This window comes from Coloeus monedula (assembly GCF_965178545.1).
Source record: "Coloeus monedula genome assembly, chromosome: 11".
NCBI lineage: Eukaryota > Metazoa > Chordata > Aves > Passeriformes > Corvidae > Coloeus > Coloeus monedula.
In genome coordinates, this window is record NC_138791.1 from 11506445 (window position 1) to 11518766 (window position 12322).

At 44.7% G+C, this 12322-nt stretch overlaps 1 protein-coding gene across 1 annotated transcript in view; it reads left to right on the plus strand.

The window, feature by feature from the left end:
* Positions 1 to 345: 345 nt before the first annotated feature.
* Positions 346 to 12322, plus strand: part of PLXNB1 (plexin B1) — a gene marked incomplete at both ends in the record, with an annotated part of 35777 nt that continues 23800 nt past the window's right edge. The window contains 6 exons of the mRNA XM_082288680.1: positions 346 to 1479; positions 6066 to 6248; positions 6663 to 6791; positions 8580 to 8680; positions 9352 to 9484; positions 10177 to 10333. Of these exons, the coding sequence (XP_082144806.1) occupies positions 346 to 1479; positions 6066 to 6248; positions 6663 to 6791; positions 8580 to 8680; positions 9352 to 9484; positions 10177 to 10333 (1837 nt within the window). The remainder of the gene's footprint in view (positions 1480 to 6065; positions 6249 to 6662; positions 6792 to 8579; positions 8681 to 9351; positions 9485 to 10176; positions 10334 to 12322) is intronic.

Here is a 12322-nt window from a genome sequence, read left to right on the forward strand (position 1 = left end):
TTGTGCAGGAGTCAACTTAAATGTGGATTTTTCTGATGTTGCAAGAGTAGTGATCAGCTTCAGTGTTGCATTACTTGCAGTATTGCAGCTTCTCCTGAGGATTCTGTGCCTGTCATATTGGTGTGGAGATGACTGAGTTAAATCTCTGATACTCCTGCAGGCCTCTTGCTGTGGGTGTTTCTGCTAATGCCGTGTGCTGGCTCTTCATATTTAGCTCTGTATTCTATGGTTATTCTTGGGGGTTTTTGCCCACCTCTCATAATGAGAGTGCTATTGAAGGATTTTGAGTGCTAATCTTTACTCATGGAGTTACAACCGCCTTTCCTCTCTTGCAGAGTGTTTACCATGCCTCTGGGAACGTTCTTCCTTCCTGTTCTCTGTTTCTTGGGAGCATCAATTCCACGGGGACTGCAGTATGTCACATTCTCACACAACACTACAAAATTCCTCCACCTGTCCATGGACTTGGAATCTGGGACCATTTACTTGGGGGCCACCAACTTTCTCTTTCAGCTGACATCTGACCTGCTGTTGGAGAACATGGTTCAGACTGGACCAGTTCTGGACAGTAAGGATTGTCTCCCCCCGGTCTCAAAGCTGGAGTGCCCTCAGGCACACCACACTGACAATCACAACAAGCTGCTGCTGGTGAACACTGTGCAGAAGGAGCTCATTGTGTGTGGCAGCGTCCACCAGGGAATCTGTGAGAAGAGGAGCCTGACGTCCATCGACCACGTCCTCTTCCGGCCAGAGAGCCCTGGTGACACTCAGTACGTTGCTGCCAATGATCCCAATATCACCACTGTGGGACTCATTGCCTACTCAAAGGATGAGGTGCCCTTGCTATTTGTGGGACGAGGGTACACTAGCCGAGGAGTGGGAGGAGGGATTCCTCCCATCACAACTCGGAATCTCAGGGCCCATGGAGGGAATGTTCAAGCAACAGACTCTCACTCCATTTTCTCCTATGAAGAAACAGCAAAACTGGCTGTGGGCCGGCTGTCAGAGTACAACCACCATTTCATTAAATCCTTCACTTACCGCTCCAGTGTCTATTTCCTCTTCTACCGGCGGGACCTCAAATCCCAGTCGCGTGAGTACAAGACCTACATCTCGCGCATCTGCCTGGATGACTCCCACTATTACTCGTATGTGGAGTTACCTCTGCTCTGCCAGAGCAAAGCCAACACATACAGCCTCCTGCAAGCAGCCTATGTCACCCGACCAGGAAAGGAACTGGCCCAGGGGCAGCTGGACACCGAGGGGGAAGTGCTGTTTGCAGCCTTCTCTGCCTGGCAGGCTTCTTCTGGGAAACTGAGCGAGGAGTCTGCGCTCTGTGTCTACGCAATGGAAGAGGTAGATCGCCTGACCAACTGGACTAGAGACGTTTGCTACATGAGAGATGGGAAGTCAGAAGAAGGGACAGAAGTAGCATATATTGAATATGATGTCAGTTCCAACTGTGTCCAGCTGCCAGCGGTAAGTGGCTTTGCACTTTTGAGCAGTCTGCAGCGTGTTCTTGTGTTGCTCTGTGGTCCTGAAGTTATCCTGCTTACACAGATGGATGTTGAAATCTGAGTTAAAAGCCTTGGGGCTCAGTCTGGTGTGTCCCACATGGGCAGGATTCCTTGCAGAGGGAGAGGAACTGCGTGTGGCAGTGGGAAGAGCATCTGGCGTGACCTCGCCCTGAGGCTTATCTTGTGGCGATGCAAGGCAAGAGCACTGAAGCTGCAGTTCAAGTCTTTCTTTATCTATGTCGTCTGGTCTGCACTGCAGGGAAGGAGAGGAGCATGTGTACATGCACTTCTGTGTTGGGAAGGGAATTTAAGGGGTGTACTGGGTCCCTGTTGCTTATGGTGAGGTGCTCCTCACAACAACTTCCTGCAAGGGCACTCAGGAACAAAAAGGAACATTAGCAAAACCAAGTGTCAACAAAGAGATGTTCAAAACCCTCCTGGATGTGTTCCTGTGTAACAGGTTTTAAGTGACCCTGCCTTGGCAGAGGGGTTTGGACTAGATGATCTCCAGAGGTCTCTTCCAACTTTAATAATTCTGTAATTCAGTGAAAATCCCAATTTCCTGTAGGCTGCTTTAGTCCTACAGAATTTTGGGCCCAAGAAGGACCTTTTCCCGAGCTGGCTCTTCTTCTCCAGAGCTGTAAGAGGTGTTAATCCTTTTAAGTTCAGTGACAAAGGCATGATGGGATGTTGCAGGATGAAAATGTGACTTAAAGCGTCTGTGACCCTGAATTCTCACTGTCTGGCAGCCACACTGGCTGCAAAATCAGGAACAGTGATACAAACACAGGGCAGCAGTGCTCTCCTGGATGCAGTGTCCTGGAATGAGGCTCTGTGACTATGAGCAGCCTGTTGGCACGAAGGATATTTCAGGTCCTTAGCAGAGCAGCATGTTATCTTGTGTCTTCCCTCTCCAGAACAGGCTGTCCAGATAATTGCCTCTTCCCAGCCTGGTGCTGCAGAGAGCAAAGTGGTACCACATAGCTTTAGAAGTTTTTGGGGTTGGGTGTGTGGTTCAAAGCCAGTCTTAAAATTATGGTTTTCCTTTCAGTAGCTAAAGCTGAGTGTAGAATACTTGTGGGACAAGGGGAGGGTAAAGAGCAGACTTGGAGCAGGATGAGCGTAAGGTAAGGAGGAGTATGTAAGAGTTGGGAACCAAGAGACTGCCCAGCTCGACGTCCTGCTTTCACTGTATTTGTTAGGCATGCCCCATGTGTCCTTTGAAAGGCCACAGGAAAGGACTTGTCACAGGTGATTTTTAGGGCACCTTAAGGGAGTTAAATGTCAAACAGGTATGAGCAGATCAGAAAAATCCTTCATTCAAAATGATGTAGAGTACCCTTATACCATTTGATCCAATGGAGAAGTGGGTGCACTGGGTGGGAGAAAAAGGCAGTCTCTGTGATTCCTGGTTTGTGATCTCAGGGTCCCAGCTGGATGGTTTGGCTTGAGTGGGCTGACCAAAGTGTGGTGTCTTATTAACAAGCGTGTCCAATGATATGTAAATGTCCTAACAAACCTGATCCTTCACCGTTCAGCACGCGGTAGCGGTTGTCGTTCAAATTGTATCTAACATGATGTAAGGGTCTGTGCCAACTCTAGCCTGCTCCAGTCAGGGCTGAGTGGAAGCGGCTGTCAATGGGCATTTTATGCAGGAACAGTTTTAACTCCCTTTCAGTGGTAGCAGCTTGTGCTGGATGTAAGGATAATGCTAATTAATTTCACATTTTTCTGCCTCCAAACCAACTAGTGCGTAAGGTATGCCCTTTTCCTTAGTTAGCTCTGCCTCCGGGCTTCAGCCCATCAAGGAAGGCTAAGATTGAGTTTTACAGTTCAATACAATCTCTTCAACTGGGGAAAAAAAAACCCAGCTTGTTTTTATAAGAATTTCAGACCCAGTTCATTTGTTCAGTTTCCTGGAGATTCGTTAGTCATGAGATGCAGGAGGCTATGTAGATGCTGTTTAGTGACTTGATGAATTGGAAGTGTGAAACATGTTTCTACAAGGCTCAGGAAGGCTACATGTCTTCTGTGGGTGTAGTTTTTAAGGCATGTACCTTCTCCTTTTGTTTTTTGTCCTCTTCATGCATAGATATAGATTGTCCTATTGTTGTTCCCTACCTGTGCAGGTAGGACACACACACCAGAATTCACAGCAGGAGCTGCTGCATTTCATTAAGACACTGGATGATCCCTCAAGTGCATTTTCTGCAACGTTGCCAAGATGTTATTCACTGCAAGCAATTCAAAGAGCTTCTATGTAAATTTATATAAGTACTTTATACAGACAGCCCCTGTGAGGCCACTGCTGGGCTGTGCCAGTGCTAGGAGAGCCTGCACAGGTCACGTCAGTTTATGGTAGATAAATGTGTGTGAAGTGACTTGCCCTTGGCATCACAAATAGGCAACAGCAGTGTGGAGCACAACTGGGGTACAAATATTTCTGACTTGTATATGGACTTCTTTGAAGCAGTCTTTGAAAAATCAGCCAGTAATGAGGTTATTAGGCTCCAGAATTTGTATGAACTTATACAAAGGTTGCAAAAGATAGCTAGAATCCCATTCAAAATAAGCACTTAATGCTTTGGAGCATGGAAATTTGGCAGTGGACCTCTTCCTAATAAATCTTACAGAAATTGGACAGCTGGAGAAATAGAAATCTTTAAGTTACAAGAAGATGACTGGAAGGAGCTGAAATATCAAACGATAGGTGGTAAGAAAAATGTATGTGTCACTAAAAATGAATGATAGTTTAGGAGATGGTAAAAACTAGCAATCATTAGAAGCTATAACCTCCTCAGACTTTAAGTCAGAGCCTTACTCCAAGTGTGCAGAAAAATCATTAAATCAGTATTTGAAAGGAAAACAAGAAAGCACTGGACTGAAAGCAGTGCTAGTCTAACTGGCATGGTTTGTTAATGGAACTGCTGTGTCAAGCCTTGCTTCCCTGCTAAGATAACAATGCATTTGAGAAAGGAACAGAGCTGAGCAGGTTAAATATATTTTACTGTGGGATTTCCATAGACCTTATCAAAAGCTGCCGATTGCTTCTAGTTTCTCCAGGAAGCAGTCAAGTATTGAAAAACCAAACAAAACCAACATCATCAACAACACAAATGCAAAAAAAAAAAAAAAAAAAAACAAACCAACAAACCCAAACAGAGAAATGGGAGGAGAGGGAGGAGAGGGGAGAAGGGGACCGGTTTTCTATGGGATCAGTGAGCAGAGATAAGCAGATGCCTGAGGAATGCCATGATGTGCTGTTATCATGGATCTCCGATGGGGGCAGCTCCATTGCCTGGTGCTGGATGGTACCGCAGAGCCTGAGCTGCCAAGTGCAAAGCCACGGACATCAGACAGAAGGATCTGTAACCCTGCTCACAAGGAGTCTAAGTTGACCATGTTGCCCGAGGCAAGAGAGGGCTGGAGTCAGTATGGACTGCACAGTTAATGTGCTGCTCCACACACAGCTTTGTCAGAGTAATTAGTAAGGGGCTGGAGAGGAGAGTGAAAATGTTATCCATAAGGGATTTCATGATGAAAATCTTGAATTTACACAAGCCACGTTGTTTGAAGACAAGCCACTGATCAATTAAAAAATGGTGTTTTAGATAATAATTGTTGGGTGAACAATCCTGCATTCAGTCTCCAAAAGGATACTGTAAAATTGAAATGGACATAGGACAAGGCACCGAGAAAGATATAAAGCAACAGAGGAACTATCCTGGACAAGACTGAGTTTGTTATGTAGGAAAAAGATGAATCATAATGGGATATCTTTTCTCTACACTTAACAAATAGTAAATAAGTTGGTAGTTTTCATTGTCCCTCTTTAGAATGCAGTAAGTGAAGGTTTGGTGGTACTGAGAGGGCACTAACTGGAACAGAAGGATGACTGTTTCTGCACAGTGCAGTGGAGTTAATGTTCAGAACTCTCACAAGACTTGGAAGGATTGAAGCAGTGTGCAACAGTGACTCTTACATGTGCTCTTTGATTCCTAAGTGCAGTTAATAAGCTCTTTGGAGCAGGTTGTGTCCCACCCTGTGTTTATGTATGTCCTGATGCGTTGGGGTTCTAGTTCAGGCTTAGAATTTAACTTGTAGGTGGTACAGCAAAACCATGCAGATTGCCTGAGGTGATACTTGTCAAAGGGTGGGTTTGCACTGGAAAAAGAAATTCTCATCTTTTTGCTCTGTTCAGAAAAATAAAATAAATCTTCCCCAAAGCAATATCACAGCAGTGTGTAACAGTAATGTTTTTTGGAGAACTTGAGAGAGTTTCAATGCATTTCATTACTGATGCTGAATGAACTGGCTGAAATGTCTGTAGATTTCTGTGAGAGTACAAACAGCCAACATACCTAAACTAATTATTAAAATGTGGGTGGTTTTGCTCTCAGTAAAAAAAGCTTAAGAGGGGTTAAAGCTGAATTCACTGCTGGGGAATTTGGGTAGAAGGGGATGGTGGGAAGTGTTGAATGTGCTAATTTTCTTTGTACCCATTTCTTTTGGTATTGATTTCCCTGTTCTTTTCACTCCCCCAAAAAGGACACCCTGTATGCCTACCCCTGTGGCTCTGACCACACTCCCAGCCCTATGGCCAGCCGGGTACCCTTGGAGGCAGCCCCGCTCCTGGAGAAAACCGAGGCCCGTCTGACAGCTGTGGCGGTGAATGTGGAAGACGGCCACACCATTGCTTTTCTGGGAGACAGCAGAGGAAGGCTGCACAAGGTATGATCTGCATACAGCAAAGAGGATAAAACTAACCAGGGATGCTCAGGTAGAAGGGGAAAAAGGCAGTGTTTCTTTTTCCTTGGGAAGTTGGGTTCCTACTAAACATCGTTATTATCGGACAGTCTCTTCTCACACTGTACTGCCTGGGGAAAATGTGGATGCCCCAAAAGTGGTCACATTGCCTTTGGTTACATCAGCACTGAGCCAGCAGCAGGGCTGGTGTGTCCTATGTGGTTTGCACAGGTATTTCTGGGTATGTGCTTCATGTTGCTGAAGCCACTGCACAGAGGTTGTGGTGGGAGGTTAAAATCCTTGCACACAGCAGGGGTTCCAGCTTGTCCTGTTGTAGGATGGGTGCCCCCAGCTCCTGTGGTGGTGCTTGGCCTGCTCACATCTGTGACTCCCTTGCAGGTGTACTTGGGAGCCCAGGGAGAGGCACACACCTACGCTTCAGTATCCATCCAGGTGAACAGCATGGTGAGCAGAGACCTGCTGTTCGACCAGTTGCAGGAGCACCTCTTTGTCATGACCCAGTCAATGGTAAGAGCAATACAATCCCTTCCACAGAGGAGTCGAAGCACTAGATGTTCAGACAAACTGCTGACAGGAGCAGGGAAAGCTGGGAAACTGCACTTGGTTAAGCCTGTGCTGAGCAGCAGCTGCTTACAGGAATGGGGACTGGCCTTTCCCAGAAGCTGGAGGAAGCATGGAGAAAGCCTTGTTACCCTAATCCATGGCTTGTATGCATTTTCTGAAATCTGTCAGGCTGTATCAGCAGCGATGGAGGAATGTGAACTGCAGGCTGTAAAGGGCTGCTCTGCTGGCATGAAGACAAGGGACCACAAATTCCTGGGCTCCACTGTGTTGAGCAGGAACTGTTTGAACAACAATGTGCATCTCCATTTGAGCAGAAGAAAGCCTCTGGGTTCACATGTGACCCATCTTGGTTTTGCAGGAGGTTAAAAAGATAAAAGGGAGATTTCATGTAATTAAAGTGTAGCACTTCTGTTTTTAATCAGTTAAAAGATCAAGCTGTTCTTCTGTAACCTATGAAAAGCAGAAATGTGTGGGGAAATGTCTTCAGATAGCAGAGATGTTCTCTGACCAGGGATATAACAACAGTCTTGCAGATGAAATCAAGCTGTGGAAGGAGCCATGTGAGGCACTTTTCTCTTTACCCCTGCTTTCTGTAATTCTGTTTGTGCCTAGAGGCAGTTGGAGGAGAAGAGGCATTGCAGTGCCTCAGGCTTTTGGGGTATTGGTGTCTGCTGAGTAAGAAATCCTGCTATGGATACTTTATTTGAGAGGATTTGTACACCACCACTCATATCAGCTCTTGAGCTGGAAAGGAAAGGATCCTCCTAGCAAAGGAAAAGCAGCCCTTGAGTTACTGTGAAGGAAAGAACAAACAAAAAATGAGAGCATGCTGGAAAGCCACTACTTCCTTTCACTCCCCCAGTGTGCTTTGAGATACTTGTAAAATTTGTAACACTTCAAAGCAGGAGTTGAAATCTGTGAGTGGAAGAAGATTAGGGAAATCTGAAATATATCCTTAACTGTAATTGTTCTGTCAATTAAAAGATGCAAATTGCATCATGTACTTAGCAAAAGTAATAGGTCTGGAATTAGAAGTTGGTATTTCAAAGTAGTTGACAGTAGTAGCTGAAGTGTAGTAGCAGATTAAAGAGGGCAAGAGGCTGAAATCAGCAAGGATGGTAAGTTGAAGCAGAAGAATTTTGCAAGTAAAATTTACCCCTAGATGGCAGAAAGTTTTTGTTCCACATTGATCAAAGCTTCGTGGTCTACTTTCAGTCAAAATGGTAGTTCTGCCAGGTAGAGCTGGGCAATAGTGCAGATGGATTCAGAGGCCTCAGCTGTAGCTGCTGTCTCCAGCCTCAGTCACCTGTGTGTCAGGAGAGATGCTCTCACATGACAGAGTCCAGAAAAGCAAAAGAGTGGATGATATTCAGTCTGCTATTCTGTAATTCACTTTGTTAAAATGCAGTTTTATGACTAAATTAAATTTCCTCCTTGCAAACTGTATTGTAGAATAACCAATGAATAGCAATACAGTTTGCTTGCCTCAGTGCCTCTCTACAGCCTGATGTTTAGATGTCCTTCACCAGTATGTGGTATGTGTATGAAGGGCTCTGGAAACTTGTTCCTTTTGGTTTTTTTTGTCTTTATGGGAGGATAAGTTGAGGATCAAGAAGTTGTTTTGATGAGCATTTAGATGATGGGACTTGCTAGTTAGGCATAAGAAGCCAATGACCCGGGGGCTGTGTTGTGTGTGCTGTGTTTTCCACTTTTCATTCCTTTCTCTGACAGGTGGTAAAGGTTCCCATAATGGAATGTTCCCTGTACTTGGACTGTGAGTCCTGTCTGGCACTGAAGGATCCCTACTGTGGCTGGTGTGTCCTTCAGGGACGGTAAGATAGATCCCTGTTCACCTGTAAGGATTTTGGAGGGACAGTGTCTAGGGATTGTCTCTGCTTACTCTCTTCCTTATATCTGTGTCTGGATTTAGTTTATTTTTATTTTCTTTATGAGATATTTGCTCTAACTTACCATTCTTCTCTCTGCCTCCCTAAAACACTGCCAGCAGCAATAGCAGTTGCACACAGGGGCATCTTTCCATTGCTTTTTGGGTCTTTGGCACCACTCATGATTCTCCTGTTCATTGGATTTCAGCCTGGTTTTAGTCTGACTTCAGATCAACCTCATTTCAAGTGTAGAGAAACTATCTTGTCTCTTCTTCTGGTGTCTTATTTAGCACTCTTTCAGTTCTTGCTCCCCTACTGATGTTGCTTAATGAGACATGGTTTATTCTGGTGTATGTGTCTGCCTGCTGGCTCTGCTTCCCTGGAGAAAGTCACAGGAACTAGTTCATGACCTTTGAAGCCCAAGAAGTGCCTACCTATCTATAATTTCGCAACAGTTCATCCTATGATTGAAGGTGGTGGGAGGCTGGGGCTTCAGTGGCTCATGTAGCAGCTTCCTGAAGACTCTAGCAAGGCTTGAGACAGCCAGTGTCTGGTTGGAAGCCAAACACAGACTGCTGCCCAGGGCTCTCACAGGGCTTCTTGTTGTTTCCCTGCAGGTGCAGCCGTCGCTCCGAATGCTTGCGGTCCAGGTTGAGTGAGCAGTGGCTCTGGAGCTTTAACTCTACACAGCAGTGTCTGTCTGTCCAGTCACTAACTCCAGCCAATATCAGCAGAGAGGAAAAGAGAAATGTGAGTGGTGGTGATCCTCTTATGATGCTCAAACTTATAGAACATCCTCTGCAAACTGAGGAGTCACAAGTCTTTCTGTTGCTTTCGCTGGCATGTTGAAACACTGAACCTTCAGGCCTGTTGTCTGCTTCACGTGAGGGACTTATCTCCTGGTACAGCCCGGCTGTTATTTCAGTTGTTTGGTTGTTTCTTTGTGTTCCCTAAAACTAAATGTCCTTGCCTGCTAAGAGTTACTGGGTATTCTGAAGTATGTGATGCTTGCTTGGATGGGGACCCTCCTTGTTTTAGTATCTATAAGGTGCCCATGTCTGTGCTTTCAGTGTTTCTGTCACTTGCTGTCAGGGAGACCTGAAAAGAGTGGCCCAAAATTACATCTCCTGTCTGGCATGTGATAGCTGGCAGAACAGCTAAGAAGGTGCTGGAGTGATTTCAAGTCTGTCATTGTGTCAGGAGGTGGCAAGAACCTGTCTTTTGCTAGAGGCTTGGGCAAAGGGGGAAGTTGTCAGTTGCTGCCAAGTTCAGTTAGAGAATGGCAAGAGATGATGAATGAAACAGTCAGTCCTAGGAGACATTATAGGAAAATGAGTGTTTTTGTAGATAACTACTCTATGGGGGTCTTCCTTTGAAAAAACAGAACCAAAAAATTAGATTAAATGAGGGCAAATTATTTACTGATATTATTGAACTGATAGATCTTCTTGGCCATCTCCGACTTACCTTCTCTGCGCGAGGAAGAATTTTACTCATGTTATTTTGAAGATTATGAAAGCCCAGCAGTTCTGACAGAGTCAGGAATCATGTGTCCTTCTCCAGATCCCAGCCAAGCACCAGCTTTGCCAACAGGAACAGGTTAGTGAAATGCTTTAAATGGAGCATGATAGCTCTGATAACATCGTTGGGAGAAAGTATGTTGTAGGTCGTCGTATTGCCAGGATTAACAGCCATGAATGTATGTGGACTGTCAGCAGGTGTTCATTTCATTCCTCATAATATCTGTTTGCTTTCTACTTGTGTCACACACATCCTGTGCTATTTTGGGCTGTTGCCAAATTCCAATGCCAAATTCTGATAGTTGGAAAGGAGATCCTGTTTGAAGTGTTGTATGTAAATCTGAATGTGGTCTGAAATGCAGTCTAGAGGGGTGGCTGGTTTGGCAGCTTTGTCCTAAACCTGGGGAGAGAACTCTCTTAAATATTGCTTTATTATTAAAACCAAACAAAACGCAAGCCGTCTCAAAATCCGTGCAGCGGGAGCAGGAAGTACATGTAAGGAAAGGCAAGAAGAGACCCATGGTCCTTAAAGATAAAACAAATCTGTAATGAGGTATAACCTCAGAAAATACACAGCCTGTGAGCAATAGCTGGCTGAGTATTGCTGATTGGCCACTCTAAAGAACCTGGAAAGTTCTCAATTTTTTTTCTTTGCATTGGATTTTACCCAGCCTGTCAGTGTGAGCTCTGATGAGCTGATCTCTTCAAAGAGCTTGTTCATCTGAAATAAAAAGCAGGTGCCAGTTGGGACACATTCCACACAATTCACCTAAGTGGCTGAACAGATTTTTCTGTGCAAGTATGCAGCTGGCTAATAGGTACGAAGGAATCTCCATGGACATAACATGACACCAGAACTCAGCTAACACACTCATTCAATCTCAAACTCCTTCATTTTCAGTATTATTTGCAGTATTTTAATATCTGGCTTTCACACTGCTTTAGTCTGGAACAAACCCACCAGGGTGGTCAGGAAAAGAGGGAAGAGGGCTTCATGCACTGCCCCTGCAAGCAGAGTGGGCAGGATTTGCTTCTGTTTAGTTGTATGGGCCTGAATTTAAGCACAGTTGTGAAAAATCAGTGTAGATAAAGCCACAGTCTAGTTCTCATTACTCCAAGCTTCAGATATTCTTATCAACTCCTTTGTAAGTCAGTCTTGCTTTTATTCCAAGATGCCTTACCTACATTACTTTCATAGTGTCTCTGAGGTTTATCAAGTGGCTCCTGTCCTGTAGCCTAAACTTGCTTGTGGATGATTTCTGTCCGTTTGATCTATTTGTGTTGTCCTTTTGCTTCCGCAGTGCTTCTCCCACGCAGTGAACTATGGCCAGGTGTTCCTAGCACAGAGTTTTGCTGTTTAACTGTGCCAACTTCTTCTTCATGTTCTCTTGTTCTTCAGGCTTCCTATCTCCTTCACTCTATTGCTGTTCCTTCTCTGCATGGCTTCTGTACTCTGCTAAGATGAATTTGAAGCTGATAACCAGATTCATACATTGTTTTCTAAATGAGGTCACATTAGGGCCTTAGATACCTACACTTTCCTATTCCTACTTATAATACTTTTCCCAGCTCACTAAAATATTTGCCTTTTTCCAGCTTTATTTTAAAGGTTTTATACCAACTCATCCATCACATGTAGGTGTTGAGCTCCAAGTTAGTAGCACAAACTCTTGCTTTCAGTTTGCAAGTGCTCGACCTCATCTTCTGTACTGTCAAACAGCATTATTGGCAGTCATGGGAAATAATGGCCTTTTTGGAGAAAGGAGTATTTATAAATATGGTGTCATAACCCTGAAATCCTGGGAGGTGTTAGCCTTTCTACCACTGCCAAATGCAATCACCTCTATGGCAGTGATAGGAGTTGGCAGTATTGCAGTAACTCCAGCCTCCAGCTGCATAGGACATACCCTTATTTTCTGCTCATCCTGGGTTTCAACACGCCCCTCATCACTGTTTTGTTAGCATATTTCTTCCCTTGCCATCCTATCAGGAACCCAGCGTAGGCCTGACTGATTCACATGTTAATTGTTTTGTTGTGACTAAACATTTCTTGCAAGATGAGCTCTGA